The sequence below is a fragment of the Dromaius novaehollandiae genome, chromosome 9 (assembly GCF_036370855.1).
Source record: "Dromaius novaehollandiae isolate bDroNov1 chromosome 9, bDroNov1.hap1, whole genome shotgun sequence".
In the NCBI taxonomy this organism is placed as follows: domain Eukaryota; kingdom Metazoa; phylum Chordata; class Aves; order Casuariiformes; family Dromaiidae; genus Dromaius; species Dromaius novaehollandiae.
In genome coordinates this window covers 26,429,879-26,454,301 of record NC_088106.1, presented here as the reverse complement: position 1 = coordinate 26,454,301, position 24,423 = coordinate 26,429,879, and the positions used below count along the sequence as shown (strand labels likewise).

Here is a 24,423-nt window from a genome sequence, read left to right as displayed (position 1 = left end):
GGCTACGTCACAGCAAACCTAAAGGGAACAAGAGCCAGCACAAAACCAAGGTCTGCACCAAAGAGCCTGCTTAGTGTTATCACCATGGCTCAAGGACACAGGGCTCGGCAGCATTTGCAAGGAACTGGACTTGGTGACCCACCACCCCATCACAACCATGGGACTCGCCAGCCAAGTTCACAGTCAGAAAACCTGTTTGAAGGTAGAGCACTTCTGCAGCAGTATCAAACTTCTGATGATTTCTTGGAGGCTCATGGGGCAGGAAACAAGCCTCCTGCACTGAGCTTAGCCCTGTGGCCTCGCGCCAGCCACTTTGGCCAGCTGAGCCTTTGTGTCCCTCCTCTGCGAGCGCCTGGGCTGCGACCACAGGCTGCAATTTGGTGACTTGGACACATGCTGGGTTTATGCCCTGGAGCAATCAGCAGCCCCACTGAGCACTTCTGGCAGGAAGGGTTTGCTGTCACCACCTGGCAGGCACAGGTTCCTCTCACAAACTGCATCTGCAGCTTCCCAGCTGGAGGCACAACAGGGGACTTGAACACGAAACTTCTCAGCTGGCATCTTTGGGAAGGAGGATAGTGTGGGGGAGAGACTTGAATAATTAAAAAAATATGGGCAATTTAGAGCACTCAACACCGACAAGTGATTGCTCTCTGAAAGCATTTCAGGAGCCCCAGGCAGCGGGCGAAGCAGGCCAACATACACCACAGTGCAACCCCTGCGGCTCTCACGCATTGCATGTATACCCAGTGCTTCGCGGACGTGATTCTGCAGGCAGCTTTGCCATCCTTGGGCTAAACTAACCTGGTCCATTGGAATAGTGTTAGTGCCCATGCAGAGCCCAGAGAGCTGAGCACCAGCCACCAGAGCACGTCAGAGATGACCCCAGCTGCTGGCCTCACCCACGGGACGCCATCCCACTCCGACTGCTGCAGGCAAGTGGGCAGTGAACAACAACGGGGAAGGGTCAGCCACCAGGGACAGCCTGCTGCAGAGCCGAGGACAGACATGGCCGGGAATTTCCCAAATTCTTCCCTGCAGCCCCCATGGAAAGCCAGTGGTGCAGGGAGGCTGCTCCAGTGCCTGGCACAGACTCTGCAGAGTCTCTGATGGGGCTGGGCATTCCCTTATCTTATTGCTACAGCGCCTTCTCCTTTGTGGTCTTTTGCAATCTTTGCTCAGATCCATTTGCAAATTCCTTGTCATGCTTTCAAAATCATTTACAAAAATAAACCTAAGAGTCTGCATGCAAGTTTCCCTTGGTACCAGGTTCTCGGCACTCACAAGAAGCCCAAAAAGGAAAGAAGTGTTCAAGGGGCAAAACTCTACACAGAAAAATCCCTGAGCCCTGAGCTGTGGCTGCAACACTGAGAACATTCACCCTGCCCCTGACCTCTTTAATTGTGAAAAATACTTTGAACATGGTCCTCTAAGCTGCTTTTTGGAGACTCCAGAAAGACTGACTCAGTCCTCAGGTAGCTTTAGGACCGAGAACATGCTAAGCTAATTGTTAGACGTGGAGAGAGAAAACCCCTAACACTTCTCCCTCCTTAAACTGTTTGCACTGTAGCACCTCCCCTCTGGTTAGCCTTGGTAGTGAGATCTTGGGGTTTCATCTGGTAGAAATGTGGGAAAATAACCTTGCTGTAACTTTCTTTAGGACCAGGACAAAAGTTTCTAGGTCTCACAGAGAGCCTGTGACCCCAAACGGAGACTGCTCCCCTGCCTCTGCAACCACCAGCACCCAAAACAAGATGCTTCTGGATAAAACGCAGCACTCCGCAGCAGCCCGGAGGGCTCAGCCTTGCAGAAAGCAGCAAACACATAAGGGCTTTGCTCTCCTTTCTCAAAGAGCTTTCTCTCTTGTTCCGAGGACAATTCCTACAGCTGCAGAAAATCAGCGCAAGGTCACTAAGCCCGCACCGCAAGGGCCTCAGGCAGCGCCGAGCGCCAGGCTGCAGTGCTGGCCTGCCACCAGGAGATGGAGGATGTGTCCCGCAGAACCGCACCGAGATGCAGCCAACTTCAGCTCCGGACGACGCGGGTAAAGGCGCGACCACCCTCTCCCACTTCAGTGATCTCAGAGGGACTGCAACAAAGTACAGGCAAACACAAACGCAACGGGTTTATGTTTCATCTCCGGGCTTAAATAACCAGGACTGAATAGCAACTGAAAAGACTATGGTTAAGACTGTGTTGAATACTAACACGCTCTCTGGCTGAAGACCTTCTGAAAACAGATTATCATCTACTGTGTAGAACAGGAGAGGCAGCTGGGAAAGCAGCTCCTACCGCTCCCTCCCCAGGCAGCATGTTCATGAACATGAGCTAGATAGCAAAAATCCAGCCAGAGAACACAACCTGCATAAGCAAAAAAAGTCCCAAAGACAACTCTGTCTCCATGTTTTAGAGGCACTCCCATTCACCACCGGGCTTGGATTATCCAACTATAACCTTGGAGTGACGTAAACTAGCACAATACAAAACGAAGTTTCCAAACATCCTGGGAGCTGCTGCACAATGAGTCATGTAACTGGGCCCTGAAACTTGGGACTTTCCACAGTAACGATGAGAACCAGGCAACAGCCGATTCCATACATACCCGTGCCTTGGATAACTGTGGTTGAAGCATGCAGCCTTTTGGAGTGGAGGAAGCTGAACTGTTTTGGCTTAAAAGCAAAAGGGTAGCGTTGCTCACTGCCTGTGCAGCAAACACCTCTGGGGTGCAGGACAACTACCTAACAACCAAGAGGAACGCCACTGGCACTTAGAAATCAAAGCCATTTGGTACCCAACCAAATCCTGCGGGGGACACTGAGAGAGGCAAGTGACAGGTCTTGGCTCAGAAAAGCATCACGGTTAGCTTTAAAGTATGGTGTAAACCCAACAACTGCAATGGAGCTACTCGCATGAATGCAACAAGGCTGTATTCCCATAAAGCTAGCAGAGGGCCCAGCAGCCATTTCACAAGCATTTCTGCTTGCAGACTTCATCCTGGTCTCTTCCTGGCTTTCAGCTGCACCCGTATTTGTTTTTGTGCATGCCTTTTCCCAAAGAAACAGAAAGGACCTTTGCACCCTCAGCGCAGCACTCCCTAATCCCCGGGTGAGTGGATATCCCTGGCCTGCGATTGGAGAGGTCACCCGTGACCTGCCGTGTGCCCCTCCGAGGCAGGGGAGCCTGCGGCAGGGGACGGACCCCTCCGTGCCCAGGGACTCCATCTGGGCTCTGGCACGACTGGTGAGCCATGGGGCAGCTGCCAAGGCTTCCCGTGATGCAGACAGCTGTCTGCTGTCCTGCCACCAACGTCCCTTGGACCTCTCAACAGCTGACAGCCCGCCAGAGCTGTCTGTCAGCTGACACACAGCCTGCGTCCCACCCAGTGCCCGTCACGCGGCAGGAGCCTCCTAAAAACACCCGTTCTTGCAAGCTGCTACCATCTGCCTCGGGGCTGCCGCTTCAGCCAGAGCACTAGGTGCGAGCGGTGCCGGAGGCCCCCGCTCAGCCCCTGACGGCCTCGGTGGGGAAAGAGCTTCCTCCACAACCGGGTAAAGATAATTTTTGGACATCAGAAAGGGGTTCTTTACATACGGCAATCTGTCAGTCTCGCAAAGTGACTTTGTCTACTGGAGGCCAGGCGAGTGTCCCACCGCACCAGGCAGCGTGGGGACACGGCTCCATGGGGCGCAGGCTCCCGGCGAGGCAAACCTCCCGGCTGCAATTTCTGCCCTCCGCTTGCCCCTTCCCCAGGGCCTCTCCTCTCAAGACGAGCAGGTGATGCGTTCGTGCACCAACTGTTGCTCCCCTGAATTTGGCAGGTGCCAAGTGTTCAACTTAATCTCTTGGCAGAAAGGATAAGCATTAATTTTTGCTGGTGGAAAAGGCTGGGCTCGACTCCTTCTCCAAAGAATTATTCAAGTCTCTTATGCTCACACTCCTCTTCTTGCTGGCAGACCTCAGAGGTGCACCAAAGATAGGGAAGAGAAAATTCGGGGAACATTTTCCACATGTGTTTTGTTCAGCTGGGGCTCAGTTCCCCTGTATTTCCACCCATCCCAGCTTGCTGCAGCAGAGCTCCCCCAGCTCTGCCCGGTGCAGGGCAGAGGCTTGGGGCTCCCAGAGCACCTTCCTCTGGTGCTGACCCTGCACCACATCCCTTCAACAAGGCCACAGGGATGGCATGGACTGAACTAAGCTGCTGAGTCCTTTAGTCCAAGCCTGAGGGTTGGGACTCAGAGCATGTTTAGGATCTGAGCCTTTCAAACACCTCTTTGTCCTTGTGGATTAGAGTGCCAGGTTTTTTCAGGTAGCAAGAAAAAAAAGATGCCTAAGGATCTAGAGGGTTTTGCCAGCAATGCTGGGGGCTGAACTCCATGACCCAGAAGAGCCTCTGCCCTCCTCAGGGAGCTGAGACTCAGATCACTATGTTTAAGAGTGTAACCTAATTGCAGGTGACATTTTGAAGCGGGGTAACTAGGGCTAACCTCCCAGCAGGCACTTAGAAGGGGAGAAATCCAGTTTTGAGGGCATTTTCTAGAATAGCCAGGAGTTGCTAAAGATGGAGAGCAGGATCTTGTGGAGATACTTCTTCTGGGAAGGCCATGGGTTGGCGTGCGGGTGGACACTGCTGGGTGGCACGCTTGTTGGCTTGTAAGCACTGCTGTTAACCTCCTTTCAGGGAACTCCCTGAAGGTGCCATGTGCACAGGCGGGCAGTTACGCTCAGGGTGACAGTCGTCACTTTGTGGCCAGAAGATGCAGGAAAAATGAAATACATAAATCACAGGAAAAAATATGGCAAAAATTCCTAGAAAAGGGGAAATGCATGACTGGCCAGAGCTCATCAGGATGGAGGCCCAAGACCACTCTCCCACTAGAGGAGCTCACTTCAGCCCCAAGTGCAGTGGGTCCAGCAGCTGCCTCCAGTCCGAGGACACGCAGGCCTGCAGACGTGGCAGGGGTGGGGGAGCTCCACGCCTGCCAGGAGCTCGGTGCGACGAGCTCATCATGCCTCTCGCTAAGGACAAGGCCAAGAGGTCTCCCTGCCCTGACGAGGGACCTCCCTGCGGGAGGGTGGGTATTTAATTTCCTTGACCACTGCTACCAAAGTGTTGATAGCTCAGCTGATATGCTTTAGAAGAGCTGAAATGTAAAGCCCCTTGTTTTAGTACGACCAAGAGGCTTCTTTGATCTTTGCCCCTTTGCCGAAATCAGGAGCTCACTGGCCTTTCCCTGCTACGACTCAGAGCGGCACACATCAAGGTGCTAAGGAAACGGGCTGAGACCCGAAGCGCTCAGTGCCCTTCAGCTTATCCTGCCGGGCTTCTGAGCATCATGACAGACATTCAGGGCTTAAATCTTGAGATGCAACTCTCATGCAAAGAAACCCTCTTCAGCAAGGGAATAACTCTTTGAGAGTTTTATCACTGCTACCCTGTGGTCTGTATTGGGAGATGGCACTGGAAAATGTGTTGTCTGCTGAGCTGAAGATATCTTGTTCTCCTTAGGGAGATATCCTCCCTGCTTTGCTATCTAGGAAATAAAGCCAGGAGGAACCGGAAAAGTCCTGAGCATTAAAAACTTGAACAAATAAACAGAAAAATCAAAACAATGATGACAAAACCAAAACAACCCCCTGTCCCACCCTCACCAAACACCTTGTACTCTTAGGGCTGGTTAAACCACAGAGAAACCGCACTGGGAATCGCCATGGGGATCCTTCTCTCTCCCGAGTACACATTCCTGCCGTGAGAGCGAAGCAGTTTCTCCAGGCTGGCAAAGCGGAGACTGACCCCCCCACCCCCCCGACCTGCAAATCAAGACATTTCCTACTTACTTGTTCTTCTGCTTTTACCCTCCAGCCTGGAAAAGGCCCTGAAATATTATGAGTCACCCTCCTGCTCAACAGCTGACGGACGCCAACCGAAACCTGATGGAAAGCCCCTCCGGCTTCCCAGCTTGCGCTTGCAGTAACTGATAGATCAATAAGCAATGTCCTCTGTTCATGGCAGGTGGCCCAAAAGCAGAAGCATGCAAACTCCTGCAGAGGAAGTGAATGCTAACATCATTTGTTCAGCTTTAAATAATCTGGCACAGCATGAAGACAGTACATGACAATAATTGATTTCTCTAAGTACCATCAATCTGGACCAGCCTGTGCTAAAACACAGGCCGCTAAGAGCACCTGGCTGCACTGGGGTGGTGGGAGCTGGATGAGGTCTTCAAGTTTTCCTGGTGGAGGATCACCAATTAAAAAGCCTACTTAAATATATGATGCCTGCAAACAAAGATGAATGGAAATATAAGTTGATCACTTTCTTCTACTACAAACCAGTGGTAAGGCCCAAGGCAATCCTTATGTCTTTACAGTGCCATTATTTTAACTGTTCATCTTCACAGACCTTCCCTCACAAAAGTCAAAGTAAGTCTTGTCAGTGGACTTCAAACTAGCCATGATTTGATCTTCTGCTGTTTGCATTTCAGGCCAACATGTTCACCAATCATTTTGCATATCTTAGTAAACAAGTATTAGAGCTCGTCTTACATAGATGTAATTTCGAACTACATAGCTTCCACAACGACCTTAATTCTCCACACTGTCAAGGCTCTCCTCTACCTTTAGTGGCAACTATAGTCTTTTCTTAGCTTTATGACCTAGAAACGTCATTAAGATGTCAAGAGGAAATGCACAATACTTTGGAGAAGCTATTTCCCAAGCATCTGAAAAAAAGTTATTGCTAAGAGATACGGCCTGGAGCCAGGGCACTCCTCATTTAGTTGTTAAAGGTATAAATAAATATGCCAAACAAAGCTAAGCCCAACGTAAAAATACATCGTTTCTGCAGTATTGTTCAGTTAAAATCCACATACCCTATCCTGGTCCCCGGGACATCACTGGGAAGAGTCCCTTAAAGTGCAAGTCCGGTGATGAAATGATAAGGAAAAAAAAAATTAATCTTTGCAAAAAAATCCCCAAATAGGAAACCAAGTGGTATGGAACAATAAATCACTTTAATTAAAACTACTTTACAGCTGAGGATAGAGAAGTTGATTTGAGTAGCAATGAGCTAAGGCAGTGGGAACAGGTGGCTGCCTCATAAAAAGCATCGTTCCACCATAAGCACTGACATTTCAAGGAGGTTGTCAGCAGGTATCAGCCTGCAACTGCGGCTTGACTCAAGAGCTGAGCTCTGTGTTTTTCTATGGCTACTTTCCAAAGCCTGATGTGTCCGTGCTTTGCTGATGGAGCCACCTGACCAGATGTGGATTGCTGGAGGCAAGCACTCTGCCAGGGCAAAAATCTTTGCAGGCTCTCTGGTATCACGTCTCAGACAGGAACAGAGCTTACAGGTTTGCGAGGCTCATGACACAGCTGCACAACGTGACCGCTGTGCTGAGGCTCACTCTGTGACTGCTCATTGGCACATGCACAACAGCCAGCGGAGGACGGGCACGTGTGGAGATAATATGACAGAAAATTGAGAACACATCACAATTCTCAGCATTCAGAATGGCATTCATTTCCCTCATTCTTGCTCCTCCTGAGCAATGTTTAAATCAATTACAGTAAAACTAATGATTTTTACAAACAATTTGCCGAGAGGAAGCTCTGAGGCATTAGACTTTAACTGGGTTCCTTATCACCAGTCCCCAAAGAGTTAGCAAACATTCAGTCTGGAAGATTTCTGACCAAACAAGCTCCTGCCAGGGAGTTTATTAATATACTTTCAAAGCACAGAATCTCAGAAATGCAGAAGTCTCAGGGAAAGCAGTCACCTACTCTGTCTCTCTGCATTGAGACAAGACAAGTTCCAGGAGAGCTAAGTTATTTTTAATATTACATAAACTATAACTTTATAACGGTTATAAACTTTATAAAGCAAAGACACAGGGGAGGTGAAACTACTTGCAGAAGGGGAGAAGCAATCAACTAATCAAACAGGCCAGACACTATTGAACTGACACTTGAATGTACTGAAGACTCTTGAGTGCAGATAGCTCTTGGTGTTCGAAGGGTTTTAGTCTCTGTAGGACATGCACACAGCAGAGCAGCAGTGCTCTGGAGAAAAATGGGCTAGATTTTTCTAAAATATAGCAGGAAAAAGCCTTGCTACCCTTCTTCTGTGCCTTCAAAGAACAACTCGAACTTGTGATTTATACGTTCAATCCAAGTTCAATTACAAGTTCAACCGTTGCACAGATACCCGCACTCATATATATCACCAGGACATTTTACAGAACCACAGGACCCTTTTCTCTCAACCCCACCATCCTCTGTTCTTTATTCCACTGAATCACCTACCCAGGTTATATTTTAATTTTCCAAACAACATCCATTGATTTGTAGACCTTTTTTCAGCATAAAGTTTGGTGCAAGTCACAATAGGTGCAAAAGAGAGGTGCAATTCCTCCTGGAATAAACCTCCCTTAATCTAGAATAGGAGAAACTGTTTCCTCCCCTGAGCTGGAACATCTCACAGGTGTTGTAGTAGCAAGGGGCAGACTGGAAGGATGGTGTTCAGCCTGGAGCCTGGGAAATGCATCTGGCTCCTTCATCTCCCTGCTGAGCCCTGGAACAGGCCACTGCCGGGCGGAGAGTCTTCTCCAGAGCCAGGAGGAACCACAGATGGTGTTTACGTATTTAGACAGGACAACTGGCTTTAGGAAGCAAGTCCTCCTCACGACTTCCCATCCTTGGGCAGAGCTGCTCAACATTAGTCCCTCCCTTTGTTCTCACTCTGGTTGGCGCGGATGAGGGTGTGCTTTGCTGTATTTCCCTCGGTTTTGGGAAGCTGTTGCTCCTTAACCCAGGGATGCAGGTCCACAGCAGCCCTTCGCAAAGGCGGCCGAGGGCCCTGGCGCAGGTGAGCGCGGGGCTGCACAGCCCAGGTCGCTGCGCCGTGCGGTCAGCAGCTGCCTTCTGCGTGTTTATGCTGGTCCTGATGCAATTAGCACCTTGATGTGCATTAAACGAACCAAGACTTCCAACCTTTCAGAATAAAACTTTAAAAGAAACAGCTGCAGGGCTGACAGAAACACGACTCTTTCGAAGCCTAATGAATTGTATAATCACTTCAGTCATTATTTTGCATTTTCCTTACACAACGCGTCCGTGAGAGCGCAGTGAGTTTTCAGCATTGCCAAGCCCATCCTTCGAGATGCATCAACCACGTCTCCAACACCTCTTTCAAGGATCCCAAAGCAAGCAGGGCCCAGGAGCCCCCGCAGCCTGGGAGCCCCCGCAGAGCCCTCCCGCCTTCCCCTCACTGCGCTCAGCTCAGCCCCTCGCGTCAGCATAGGGCGAGGGACATGGGGGGTGACGGCGGACGCCAAATCTGTGCCCTCCGCGCAAACCAGAGCTGGTGTTTGCTGGTAACCGGGAGGACACCCGGACTGCCTGAGTCTGCCCCTGCTCGGGACAGATATGAGGCCGGCCCAGAAAGAAAAACCCCTTCTGTAGATGGAGAAAAACCTGAAGGTGAGACTAATCCCAGTGAAACATAGGCTAGATAGCCAGACATCCACCTGTTTGCTTACACTATTTCTATCATACTTAAAACACTTGTGGGTTTTTATCCCTAAGGGCTTCTGATTTAAACATAATACCAGCTATAGAAAGAAATGTGTGAAATACATAAGGATGAGTTCACCACTCTGGGCACCCCATCCAGCTCGATCTGAGTGTGTTCAAACAAACGCAAACATTACTGCAAAACTTGCCAGCAGAAGTGGACTTCTGCCATGCCAAAACATGAACAGCTCCGAAGTGAGAGGTGGGATAAGAGCCAGTGAAAAGGCAATAACCCCCCCCCATATGCTGATATGAGGACATTATCACCCTCCAATCCTCCACGATGGAACGACACTGTAATAGCATTTATACGCACAAACAGCAAGCAAACTGGGCTTCAGTGTCTTTTCAAGACAAAGGGGATGCCAGTCTATATAAACCATTTTATTAAAACAAGTGAAACCCTTTAAATGAAATAAAATGTAATATATGGTTGTGTGTACTCGCTGCTGATGCTCTGAATAAAGCCACTGAATAGGTGATGATCTGTCACAAAACAGATGGGCACTCAGCACTCACTTTGCCTGCTTTAGCAAAGTCGTTTAATAAGCATGTGAAAAGAGACTGTATTCATCATTTTATTCAGTCAGACCAGTTTTATGGCTAGTTCACCCAAGAAACAACTGGCAGCTGCAAGAGTGAGGCCAACTATCTTCTTCTGAGCTATGAATAAAAACGGGGTAGGAGAGACGGGTTGTATTAATTCTACAGTCTTAAAGGACATGAAGACCAGGAATGATTCTGCTGTCCTTGTTTAATTATCAACTTACTGAAATGTAAAGCATGTTTAGAGAAACATTTCCTGTATGTATCCAGCATGCTCATTTAACTATTAAATACATTTAAAAATTCTATTTTGATGCCTTTTTAATTGGAATTACATTTCCATCCAAATGTAGCTTGACGCACCATGTGTTTGAAAATTATTCATATGGTAAATAAGAAAGTTGCCATTTACCATACACTAACAGAAAAGTTTAAAAAATAAGACCAATATGTATGGTAAGACACAGTAGTGCCTAAATAAAAGTGTACTGACAGACAATCTTCATTAGTAAAATGAAATACCAGCTTCAGTGAAAAGCTTATAAGGAGTAAAGAAAATCACCAATGGAGAACCAGAAAAAGAAAGATTGTTCTAATAACTCATTTTCTGACAGAGGAGAAAAATTAGTTTTGCAACACTCCCCTCCCCGCTTGGGAAACAGAACATTATTTCATTACTTCTCCTGCACTCTGACCCAAGATTAGCAGGTTCTCCAGGTCTCCAAGGGGACTTTGAGGACTCTGGACATTCTCACAGGTTTCAGACGTGGCTCAGCCCACGCGGGGACACCTCTCCTCCCTGGCGGAGGCTGGCAAACGACCTGCGTGCCCTCATGGCACCTCTCTGCCTGCTGATGCAGACAGCATCACCTCTGCTAACTGTCCTCCCGGCATGTCGTGCAATGGTCCTGACCTGGGACTTGCCCAATTTTGGGAAGCATCTTAATGCAAGCAATAAATAGCAAGACCAGCTTGGATATTCCTGTTGATCACACTGCATCTTTCTGGGGATTTTTTGCTTTTGGTTTCTAAGGTGTTTTTCTCCCAGTCCTTGCAAGTTATTGTCTCAGTTGTGCTTCGTCTCCCACTGGCTGACCTGGGCAAGCCTTTGGACCACGCACGGCCCCAGCAGTGCTCAGCACAAGGCCTTCACCTGCTCACACGAAGCTCCGGGCTGCAGCAAATGCTATTTCGGGGCAGCTGCCAATCCCAAAACGAAAGGAAGAATCCTGAACGAAAGTGGGATGTTTCTTCCCTGGTGCCCCAACATCCATGTTTCAGGAGCACAAAGCCAGGTAATTTACTTCTACTGGTCCATTCTAGCGGGCTTCCCCCAGACTTCCTCACCAAAACATTCTGTGAGAAATCCAGCTCGAAGAGTTATTTTTAAAGAACGCTGCCAGCTGACAGGAGAGCTTAGTCTCAGTCTCTGATTTTAGTAAAAGTCTCACAAGCTTTCTCCTAATGTCATAAATATAAAGCAACATGAAAAATAATGAAAATCAAAGCATCAGTTGCGGCTCTCATTCAGACTAAGAAAGTGCTCGGCGTCTGCTCAAGACCGGGCCTTGCAGCGCTTTTCCCTTCACAGTTAGCAGAACATCTACTGGATCGATAAGAGTCGTGAATAAAGGGAACAAATAAGCAGCTTTGAGGTGAACTTGTCATCAGGATGCACACGAGAAAAATTCATACCTGAACACTGACGAGGATTTTTAGCTGAAAACCCCTCGAAATGCTGCGCTTAGCTTTCATGGATCCTGGCCAGACACTCTCTAATGCCCTGTATCTTAAGCAGGCATTTAGCCGCTCACAAAACGCTACTAGTCCTTCGGTGGCTGGTCACGTCCCCCACTGGCCATGTCATCACCTTCCAAGGAAGCGAACTGCAATTCTGTGTTTTTACATTCACAGTTTTTATCACACCCTGATTCCCGTACCTGCTGATTGCCACCTGCACACAAAATACGCAACCACTTTTCTTGAATGCAACTTCTCCTCACTAGTCACTGTTTTCAGTCAAAGAGGAAAAAGGCCTGTGTGAAAAGCCTGAATATCTTGTTTCAGGACAATCACCTTCTTCTAGCTCTGAAAGGCTGCTTCTTGTAGTAAAGGATACAGACCATTTTCTTCCTCCTAAAACCTACGATTCAGTCATGTTAATTTACATTTATATACCACCTTTCATCCCTGAAGATCCCAATGCACTTCACAAAATCGCTGTATGCAGAAGCTGTACGTGGCTACCTAAACGGACAGAGTAATCCCTTTGGCCGCCACCAACACGCATCTCTTTGCAGGTATTCCCAGCACCCTCTCTGCAAGTCGGCTCTGCACACCCTGCATCACAGCACCATCACGGAGCGAATGCAGCCAGCGTGATTTAAAGGCACGTCATCTTCCCTGTTGGGAAAGTGCTGGGAATCTAGGCAAGTGACAAAGTGACTTTACTGTCTGGGTGACCGACACCTCCTTGGCACTCTGCCACACGGGTTAAAATGAGCTATAGCTCGCTTCTCCTGCGCTCTCCATGTTTGCAATAGTCCTGGCTGGCTGTTCCTCTCCGCTGAGGGGTGACCCTCAAGCAGTCCTTTATGAAACTGAAAAACACCTCCTTGCCTTGTGATTAAAACCTAAGGCAAATAAAATCTCCGCTCCTCCCAACCAAAAGTAGTTGATTGGCTCCTGCTAATTCGAGGGTGACAGAATAGGAAGAACACAGACGTACCTGAGAGACCTTTTTGACCACATCGCTGCCCACAAGAAAACCCTGGGCATAGGAGCGTGCTGCAATGAAGGCTCGGGTTGCCTTCACCTTCAGGTCCCTGGGAACCTCCCCGAAGGGTTTGTGCTGCTCCGCATGTTTCACCATGCAGTCCAGGTACTCATCCGTGATGTGGTACTGGGGATTCATCAGCTTGAAGAGCCGCTCCAGCAAGCGTGTCCAGAACTCATTGAGGGCCTCTTCCAAGTTGATGTTGGAGCCCCTGTAATAGCGGCGTAGCTCGCTGTACAAATCCTTGAAGACCTTGACGTTCTGCGTGTACAATTCTCCATACATGCTTGGGAAAGCATCGTAAAGGGCCTTTTCTGACTTGTTCAGCAAATCCTGGAAATAACCTGGAGAGAGGGAGAAAAAAGGGGACAGTGATGGATCAGCTGGACAAACAGGAATCTAATGGGTTGCATTTTTTGGCAGCACAACTAAGTGCACTGTAAAAGAAGGGCCCTAACACAGCTCTTTCTCCAGCTGACCTTACCCAGCCTCTCAGTCCTGAGTCTTAGCTGAGAAAATTCAGGAAGGAACCCCCCCATTGCCGGTGCCAGGGAACAGTGGTCTGGGCCTGTTTGCCTTGTCTGTCAACCTCACCTAGACCCAAAACTGAGGCTGTGCTGTGTGTTTCCCATGGACTCCAGGCATCGCTCCAGCAGCAGAAGACCACGCTGCCACGTTCAGAAGCACATTTGCCCTCGGTTAGTACACAGACAAGAACCAAGCCAGCCAGGGCATGAGACCATGGGGTGGATGTGGACATGTCCGAGCACAGCCTGCAGAAACCTAGAGCAGTGCAGTGTGGTTACCATTCAACGTCAATTCTGTAGCCGGACGTCTGGCTGGCCGGTCATGCTGAGCCACGTATGTAAGTCACCATGGGAGTCATTCGGACACAGGGCTGTCAATGGGAAAGACGCTAAAAGCCCCTCCTCTGCACTGCCACAGCATGATGAGCTCAAACGCACAGGACATTTGAGCCAGACTTTGGGCACACAGAAGATGCACAAGCGCCTCCAGCAGCCTGAGTGTCTGCTCACAGGTCAAGGCAAGCGCTCGATACAGTAAGAAAGTTTTGTACACAATAAAAGATGCCAAGCAGATATAAAACTACCATGTTATCCTTAAACACCTTAATAGCAAATGAGAGTAATTCTTATATTTCTTCCAAATCATCCTGCCATGGAAATTTTAGTCGACTGATCATTAAGGGTCCAAATAGCTGGACGGACGTGTAATTTTCTGGCTAACGGGCAAAGCTTTGATGGCTTGGTGAAGAAAGGATCTTGGGTGTCATTAATCTGTAGAATATCTTAAACCACTGAGAAGAAAAGCTACAGTGTCACAGTGTTTATTTGTAGGTTTCTGTACAAAACGTATCAACTGGCACTGGTTACACACACCATAATTTGCCATAATTATCATCTACTACCATATATGCCGCTTAACCCAGAATCAAGAGCTCGCCACTTCTGGCACAGAAGCTGACACTAGTTAAACACTACTAGAGAACACTGTAAACACATCGGGGCGACCGGATGCTGCCGAGGCGATGGAGGACTGTCCTCTAGTGACTGCTGTTGGAATCAGGTCATCACGCATCATGACGTATCAATATTATCACCCACACCAGGATCACGTGAGATAAGGACTTAATCTAGAAGACAACCTAAAGCCTTCCACTACATCACTTGAAAGGCTGGCATTTCTCCATCATTGCCTGCTCTTACCATCTCACAAAAGCGATGGCTTTTTCTGGAGAAGATTGCAACCTCCTCAATTTCAAAATAGAAATTTTTTTTCAAAAAAAATTTTCCTTTCACCGAGGAGCTCTGGCTCAGAGCCTGGAAAGCGCGTGCCTCAGTCCCCACCACGAGACCAGGCCTGGCGCATTAGGTATGTAAGGACAGGGTCATGCTCGAGCGGTTTTGAACGGGTGCTGACATTAGCCTGTCCACGGTTCAACCCCTGCGGGCGCCTTTGCTCACCTGCATTCACATCCAGCTCTTGTTTAGGCACAAGCAACTGAGTCATTTTATACCCCAGGTTCAGCGTTCATAAAAGCGACAGAGAAATGGGCCTCCCCGCTGTATCCAGCAGGGGAAAGCTGAGAGAGGAGATTTTCCCCTTTCCGACCCCTGCAGGTATTTACACCCTCCCTGCTGCCAGCTACCTGCCGCCCTTCGAGACGGCACAGCGGGGAACCCACCGCAGGACCGGCCTGACTTCATTTATTGATTTATGGAAATGACTTCAAGCATGATTTAAATCAGCGTGAGGAAAAGTGATTTAAATGATCATCTTCATTTTGATCACATTTGTACTTTTAGGGCCTTTATGAGGTAAATTTGATAATATTATTCTTTAAATCAAAACTACCGTTATTTTTTATTTGTGATGTATGATGAGCTCTAGTTAGATGGAGAGCGTTACTCACCTAAAATGCATTAAAAATGAAAGAGCATGTATTTAGTTATATAAATTACCTAAAGTGCGCTAGGCATCTCAGAAAAGAAAGTTTTTGAAAAATGCTTATATTGCGTGTACAAAGCTTTATTAAAGAAAGTATTTGCAGTGAGAGAATGGAAATGACTACAATTAAACACAGCCTCCAGCATTTCAGAACCAGTAAAGCTCATTTTCACAGCTCTTATTTTCTTTCATAGATTGGACTAGCCAGACAAGCTTTCCTACACTGCTAATTCCTCATTGGTTTCTCAGCTTTGAATGAAACGAAAACCCAACAAGTCAATCAAACAAGTGAAAACATGCCCTAGGCATCGGCACCACAGGCTGCGCACGCAGAAACGCAGGGTAGCATTTCATCAGACTCATCTCCAGCACTTGCAGCCTGGCTTCCTCCACCAGCAATCATGTACCGTTTAATAGTTATAAATATGGTTTAAGCGCTTTTAATAGTTTGTGAGAAAAGCAGGGCTTAGCAGAGGTTTGTCTTTATTTTAATCACTTACACAGAAAGTGAAAATGTGTGGATTTAAAATAAATTCTGAATAAAAACTCCATTTTTCAAATTCACGCAGACGGTTCATCCCGACAGGCCACTTTTGGGAGTCTGTCTAACCTGAGGTGGCTTCATTTCTCGGTTGCCCCAGCTTTCTTACCTAGGCAACGACCAGAGCAAACAGACTGTCCGATAGACACAAAATGTGATGTTTCTCTGATGCTGATGAGCTATCTAAAAGCTGCTCCACATCTCAATGCATCATCCCAAGCGCTGCTGGTTGCCCATTCACAGTTTAATTAGGCTGAGTTCAAACTCTCTCTCTTGCATAATTGGTGCTCTTTTCGTTGCGACGAGTGACGCTTACTGCCAGAATTGCTAAGCAATCACGTCTCGCAGGCAGCTTGCCACCTGCCATCAGGAAGAAGAAAACCCCAGCAAATGCGGCCCGATTTGTCAGTTCTAGGTAAAACGCTTTTTGCATTGCTACGGGAGAAACAAGATGTATATCCTTCTGTCAAAAAACTGGATACTGCTCTCGAAAAAGTCCAGCCTAATTAAGAGCTGATGAACCCTTATTTCTCACCTGAGCGTGAGAGCACCAATGACAACAGCCTCGTTCATGGAGGGGTCTCGGCAAGTTCTTCTGGATTTCACAAGCACGGAAAAAAAAATTATCTACATTATCTAGGGAAAATTAATTAGCAATTAAGCCTAAATGTGCTTGTGATGAACGGCCAATCTGGCAGGGAAATTAAAGGCACATTTTGCAGCACTGGAAGGCACCACCAACTCCGGTTTGCCAAGAAGGACGGCGCAGACACTCCTGCTCGCCGCCCGGCGCAGACTCAGCCCGCGTTGCGCAGCCGCTGAATGCAGGTATCCTCTAATCAATCCCGCATCAGCTCCTTAATGCTGCCTGTGTCCTCGCATCCAGCCGTTTAACATATTCAGCTGTGTGTCACAGATTAAGCCAGTGGCTTTCTGAAACGAGGCCTCTGTCCCTGCTCTCAGTCACGAGAAAGTGGTCACACATTTTCTAGACTTACACTGAGAAAACAGATTTTCTCAGCTCCTACCAGCCTCAAACAGTTTACAACAGAGGCTTATTAGCTAGAGAGATCTTCCTACGAGGCTCCCGCTGAAGCCACGACTGGGCTCCTGCTCTTTCAAAACAAGTCTTCTCGAGCAGGTGAGCCCTTGCTCCCTTCCCCGGTAAGGAAGGGCTCGGCAACGGCGCCCAAGCCCAGCAGCCGATTTTCCAAAGCCCGTAATTCAGTCAAATCAAACTCAATTTCCCCGGGACAATGAAAGGCACAGCTCCTCACTCAAGCCTATTTCTCTGTGAAACGTCACCTTTCACACTGCAGCTGCAAAACCATTCAAAAAGAAAATCACAAAATGGGAGTGTTCTTTTTTTTTTTTTTATGATTTCTTCTCACTTCCAGGCTCAGAAACAACTTAACGGCTTTGCTCAAATGAAACTTGCCTTTTAGCAGAGGCCAGCTCTGAAAAACTTCTGCCTCAAATATAAAAGTGCCCAAAAGTTACGAGCAAAAGACAGGTTTTTACAATAGAGACAAGCCCACACCCTTGGCCACTGCTTCTCCTGCTCTTGCAATAACCAGAAAGGTTACTTATCAGAGAATTAAGGTTTTGACCAGAATCCACAAACCTTGCATTCGAGAGATTGTAAATCCCCACCCATTCCCCCAGTTTGCAGCGTCCCAGAGTTCACAGCTCATATTTTCACAGTTTCTACATTTTCACAACTCTGGATTCAAACTGGGAAGCTGTGAACAGCGAGGCAGGGACTGCTAGTTTCTCTCCGCAAAGATGGCAACTTTTAAGGCCCCCCTCCCTATCCCCCAGCACAAAGTACTTTTTTTCAAGCTCTTTGATACCATTTGATCACTCAACATCTGGCACACACTGGGTTTTCTTCAACTAACAGGATGATGGAGGGGAAATGGATGTAGGCAGAGATGAAGAGGTCACTGAAGGAAGGGCATCCAAACTGCTCCTCCTCCAGGCAAACAGCAGATCTGGCTTTCCTTAAAAAACCCCAAGAATTTCAAACGCATACTAGAAAAAATATGAGAACTGAAGAAAGGTGACTGAATCACTTTAGGTCTGAATATTACTAATGCCTTAAGCAGAAAGCTGAAGCACAAAAAGACTTAGGCACCACTGGAAAGGGCAAAGTCAGATCAGAAGAGATGAGGAAGGACATTAATATGAAAATTAATCTACAACATTAATAGAAAAAGAAGTTTCAGGAAGAAACCTGTTCCTAAAGGCATGCTGAGTGCTGAATCCTTGGATTTCTTGAAAGATCTGGGCAACCACCTCTGTCAACATCTGGAAGTCAGACATAAGAGAAGGGAGATGGTGGCAGCATGCAGGGCCCCAGGAGCTGCTGGGGAGGAAGGAGGGAGCCCAAGGCAGGTGATGCCTCCAAACAGGCCGTGTCGCTTGTGGCAGCTCTTCCCCTGGCTCCGCTGCCCAGCTCTGAGCTCTGCCCTACTCCTTCCTTTCTCCAGGCAAGGGCAGTCTGGTCCGCCCCAGGACAGCAAAGTCAATTCTGCTTGTGCTTCTGCGAAGCGCTGAGTAGTCCCGGTGGGAATCTCTAACATCTTACACTGAAACCATAAAACGCACCAGTGCCGTGTAACTGCAATAGCGCTGGCCGAGTGCAAATGCCGTGGAAGCGCGAGCACTGCGAGCCTCTCCTGCCGGCGGGGGGAGCAGCGCACACACGAAGAGGAGGAAGTATCAAATATAGGATGGAAAGTTCGCCAGTTTGGGCACGCACGTGAGCCTGCGCTGGGATTCACCCAGGGCCGGAGCCGTCCAGTGTGTCTGTGGCTCTGAAGGGAGGCTCGGCGAAATACGTTCGCCATTAATGCTGCTATCACGTTTCGAGAATACGGGACTAAAGAACGAGGGAGAAAGAAAAACAAGCCCACGCTGTGGTATCCTGTATACCAGTAAGAGCAGGGAAAATAATACTCCAGGGACCTTTATCAGAGCCTGCCGAGCCCCTTCCCAGGCTCTGCCACGTCAGCCTGAGTGGGGACCGCGGAGGCACAGTGTTTTCTTGGGCTGAGTTCCCATTTAATATACTGCTGCACATCCCCATACTGATTTGCTTCTCCAGTTGGTTTTAATGCTCTCCTTGCAGTCAAACTAATATTAGAAGAGAATAATTCAGCAATAAATGTAAGCCATTAAAATCCAAACCTAATGCTGTTCCTATCTATTTTATTCACTTCAGCAAGTATGGTGATATTTTATTTATAAAATTGTTATTACTCATTATTAATTTAACTACTAACCATGCCTGTGCTGGAAAGCTGATATCAATACGATAGCAGTGATACGCTGCAGTTTGTACCTTCGGTGGGTGCTGTCAAAGGAAATAACTACAGCGAGCCCAAGCAGCTCCGGTTCCACTCGCAAACAGCCCTGTATGTAAGCAATCTTGGTGACATTTTCCTTTGGACCTATCTGTCCCGTCACGATTTCTAATTCCTTTGAAATAACTGTTCTTTTGTCACTTTTCCCTCAGTCCTGATCCACTCCGGACAACGCAGTCCCTCCCTATATATTCTGGATCGCTCTCATCCACCGTTTCCCTCCCAGAACTACACATCACCCCTGTTTGGACCCAGGCAACACTGGTCCAAAGACAACAGCAAGAATTACGAAGCTTTTGGGTAATACAAGTGCAAACTTCAAAGATTCATGATGGGTGAAGAACATCTCCTTTTCTGCACTGGAAATAACAGTTGTACTAACTACAAGGACTGCACTTATCTTTTTTTAGGAATGCATCACATTAGTCTTTCACAGTCCTTCTGTCTCCAACTGGTACATCCCAAACCCTCTCCTTTGCTCCTCCCAACCAACTAGTCCCCAGATGTAAGCCTGGCATTACGGAACATTGAATTTCATCCTATTTCTATTATTCCAGTCTTCATGGTTATCCACCACCCTCTTCTGTAGCGATAACTTTCCCAGCTTTGTGTCATCAATGAGTTTCATGAACACATTTCTTAGCATTTGTGCCAAATGGAACTATTATCCAGGCTGGGCTCTCGGTCTCTCTTTGAGAGCCCCTACCAGGTTCAACCCCTCCAACCCAAAAGCTCTTCCTTCAACACAGCATATTGCTACCTCCTCTTCGCTAGCTCTCACCTTCTAATTCTTCTACTCGTTTCCATCTTCTTCAGCTTAATTAACTACTTAAGGCACAGATGCAAATGCCTTAGGGGTCTCCTAAGATGAGATTATTTGATAGAACAGACATCGCACGAAGAGTGGTGAAAGCAGGTAGCTAGATAGGATTTAACCTGATTTCTAGAATAGCTAGCTTTGGGTAAGAGCTGAAGATGGCTTAGCTTAAACTATTTTTAGACTGTGATATACTGTAGACAGCTTGTTTCTTTTTTCATGAAAAAAATTAGCTTATGAGAAAATAAAGTAAGTTTTTCCCGCAAAAAAAGGTAGCTATGGCATGAAAATCTGATCTGGAATATGGGAGTCCTAACTGACAGGCAGAGAGAGAGCAACTCCAGTCACTTCAAAGAGAAGGTGCTCTTTTCCTGCAAGAATTTGGATAACATTTTCATACTTTATAACACAAGCTTTGTGCCCATTTGGCATTGCTCCCAATGGCAGGCAGAGAGATGTAATTATTTGCATCTATTTTTTATTCTGCATTTTTCCCCCCCCTCCATTTCTATAATTTGCCAAGATAATTTGCTTTTATTTAAGGCAAGGAGGCCTGGCTCTCAGCTATTGAAAGGAGGGAGGGGTAGGCATTCCCCGGCTGGAAAGCTCCTTAGGAAGGAGAGCTGACCCCACTCGAGGAGGAGCATGACTGTGAACATGCCGCTCATCCTCCCATGAGAGCTGCACAACTACAGGGGGCCCAGGGAAAGGTGCCCGATGTGGCGGTGACAGGTCTGGGTGTCTTCAGCATGGCCGTGGTGCCCCGGCCCAGCCCCAGAAGCAGCCAGGGAAGAAACCACTTCAGACTTTGCTGTTTCTGACGCACTCAGCAATACCTTCCTGATGTCCCCCTGAAACAGCTAAAGGCTCCCTAAATTCAAGTTAATGCAATAACTCTGCAAAGACAGAAGTCACCAGGGTGGCAAAGAAAGCTAAACAGGCTGCGTGACCAGCGGACCACGCGAACAAAGCCTGGGTCAACGCTGCAGCGCTAACAGGTGACGCAGCCTCGCGCCGCAGCGTGTGAACCCCGCTGCGGCATTCCTGCTGCCGGCCGGAAAAATTGCAAGGAGCGAGCGAGAGCAAGTGGCGAGCACCTGTTCGGAAAGTGATCCCAGACGCCATCCAACACCCTCTGAGATCCCGGGATATAAAATGCCATGAAACATACTGCAGCTGACATCCGAACCATTTGCCTGTGCAGCTCCTCTATTGTTTAGACTTTAATTCCCTTTTTAGGAAGGCAGCTCTGGCGTGACGCCCGCGGAGCACCGCACGGCCCAGAGGGGTGCTCCCGGAGGAGGCATCTCGGAGGCCTGTCCCCTGCGGGTGGTGGCCACGTGGAGCCGGACACGCGTGCTGCGCGCCCATCCACGCTCCAAAGGCTGAAACAGCCGTGCGGGCGCGTCCAGGAGCCAGGCAGTAAGGTGTGCCAAGGTTCGCGTTTGCAAACTTCTGTCCTTTCTGGATACCCTGAATATTCCCATGTTGAGCTATACAGGGTCAGACCAAAGTTTTATGGTCCAAAGCTATAGCCAAGTGTGCAGCCCCCAGGCAAGCCAATGCTGTGTACTTAGGAGACGCAGCAAGAACAGGACGAGGGCTAATCTTGCCCCTGCAAACCCGCCCTGGCTTCGGGCCATCTGCACCTCGACGGCTTCCCAAGCAAGCCCTGTGTGGACAAGTCACTACTGGTCACCAGCTCTCACAAATTTGTCAGACCCCTTCTTGACCCAAGCTCCACTCCTGCGGCCTCACATTTAATCATGCTTTCCAGGAAAAACGATTTTCCTCCACTGGTTTTAAACTTCAATACAATAGGTGTGCAATAACCCTTCGAGCATGAGAGATGCTGTATATTCACTCCCTATTTGCTTTCTTTAAATGATTCACAGACCTCTAACATACCTCCGTCTCTTTGCTAAGCTAAATTGTCTTGTCTATAAAAAGCAACTGCATTATTTCATGGTCTAGGCTGTTACCCTCTCCCTCCTAAGCTCTTTTGCCAACGTACGAAGCTCAGAAAACCCTCCTGGCCCGAGGTCCTGTGCTCCAGCCTGACCAGCGAGGAGCCGGGCTGCAAGGTCCTGCTGGGAGGAAACCTGCTGCAGGCTGAAAGCCTTTGCAGAGGGAACTTGGTCTTTTTGCATCTACCACGGAATAAGCAAAAAGATCTGAGTCTTCTCATTATTTTCCCCACAATTGTCCTGGGGATCTGAACTGGCAAGGGATTTTAACCAGGACTCATTCCAAATATGTCTGTGCTCCAGCTGCAGACCTGCAGAAATGAGGAGCTGCAAGGAGCTTGCCCCAGCAGGCTCTGATCAAGCCGATTTCTCAGCAACCCCTTGGGGCGATGAGGACTGGGAAGGCGCACGGGTGGGATCCATCACACAGACAGGCGGCAAGGCTGGTCCGGGGGCCTCATCTCCATTTGGGGAAGACAAGGCACCTCGCACTTGCTGAGGCACTTGTTTTAGCACGAGCTGATCTCTCCTTTAGAGCCGCTCAGCTGCCTCCGCCGACCGCACTGGGAGCCTGCATAATTAAAAGTTAGCCGAGACTCCGAACTTTTGGCTAACGGAAATGACACGAGATCAACGCCACTCGCAGCTTGTTTCTCTAAGCCCGTCTACATTTAAGGGCAAGTCGACAAGCACCATAGTTACCACTGACGGGAACAAGAAGGGCAGTGGGAGTAATTGTGAATACTGCCTGCACCTTTCCAGGGCTATTCAGCAACATCTGAAGGGCTCTATATTTCTTTAACAGTAAAATAAACTCAGAAGTGTTGCACAATACCGAGGGTTGCTGGCAGTTACAAAAAGTGTGATGTACACGCTGGATAAATGCACAGTATATATCTATATGGCAGAGGTATTTTTCACTCTAGAAAGAAAAGTGTTCCTCTCCTCCTGGCAAAATAAACAACCGGTTATAAAGGACGTGCTCTCGCGATTGCAGATAAAAGGGATGCCGTCAAGGTAACCTTCCAAAGCGTATACTGCACAAACGACTGCCGAGCTCGTGGAAAGGACACGCGTGACAAGCGCAAGAGACGTCATGAATGAGAGGGGCAACTCATCAGCTTATCAGGTGCCGGCACAAGTTGTCACGTGTTTCCAACCACGTCTTCCCGACCAGTCTCGCCGAGATTTATTTTGACTTCCCAGCCCTTCCTGCAAGCTTCAGACAGCTGCCACTGCAGAAATGAACCTTCTAGAGTCTGGAAGTTGTCAAAGACGGAAAATAATTAAAAGCATTTATGATAACTTTTAGCTTATATCTATCTTCTCCTTCCATACTTTCAAAATAAACCATTATCGTGCACCAAATTGTCATTAAGTCAGGCTCTTTGCAATGATATTTTAATTGAGAAAACACATCAGTGAGTGATTATCTTTGTAAAAAGCGAATGCATTTCACTGCCTCTGCAAAGAGAGCAGAGAAAAAACCAACAGTTTGTGGATAACTATCTTTGACGCTTTCCACTTGCAAAGACAGACTTCTGCAGTTAAGCATCCTTGTTGCATATTTTCCAAGATCAAAACTCCTCGTGCAAGTTTTCAAAAGCTGTAGGCTTCAGACTGTGCTAGAGGGACAGGATTGACTTCTGATTTTTATCTTTTTCATTACTGCTGCTCTCTGCACAAAACGGCCCCTAGACAAACTATTTATTGTTGGGTTAATGAGATCATTTAAATCTATGCTTGCCACTGCATTTTTGCCGTATAGAGTATCTAAGACACCTGGTCTTTGGGCATCTAAATATCTTGGATATCTAAGACACATGGGCTTTCCCAAAGGAACAAGGAGGATAGAATTTACCAGCTGCAGGATAATATGCTGGACAGCAAAGTTTCCATGTTATTACCGCAGAAGTTTATCTATACAAACCACTTAATCTCTAGGCTTCCCTCTTTCAACGCTATCAGAAAGGCATCTTGTCCCTTTGGAAAATTTAGTTGCCTATGACAGTCCCATCTATGGAACCAGTATAAAAAAGGCAAAATAGGTAAAGCTTCAGAAGACAGATACTGTTAACAGCCAATTGAACACATGCAAATATGTATGTGAGTCATACGCAGCTAGATCGCTGCTTCAGAAGAGGTGAATTTTAACCAGTTCTTAAGGAAGATGAACTCATGTCCCCTGGCAGATATTACAATATTAAATCCAGCAGCATAGTTTATTTTCCTTCCCACTGAAGCCATCTATTTTGTTAAATGCCCCTCACCTGTTCTTACCCAATGAAAAAATTAAGTGTAGATTGTCTTTTAAAAATCCTGAACTTCAATCAACCACTTCTGTTGTAAAATGTGAAGCCATTCATAAC

General features: G+C 47.7%; 1 protein-coding gene across 1 annotated transcript in view; it reads right to left on the bottom strand.

Annotated features, from left to right (window-relative positions):
* The window catches only part of GPC1 (glypican 1), a 180,047-nt gene that overhangs the window by 13,625 nt on the left and 141,999 nt on the right, over positions 1-24,423 (bottom strand). Inside the window, exon 3 of the mRNA XM_064516962.1 lies at positions 12,845-13,236. Within this exon, the coding sequence (XP_064373032.1) occupies positions 12,845-13,236 (392 nt within the window). The remainder of the gene's footprint in view (positions 1-12,844; positions 13,237-24,423) is intronic.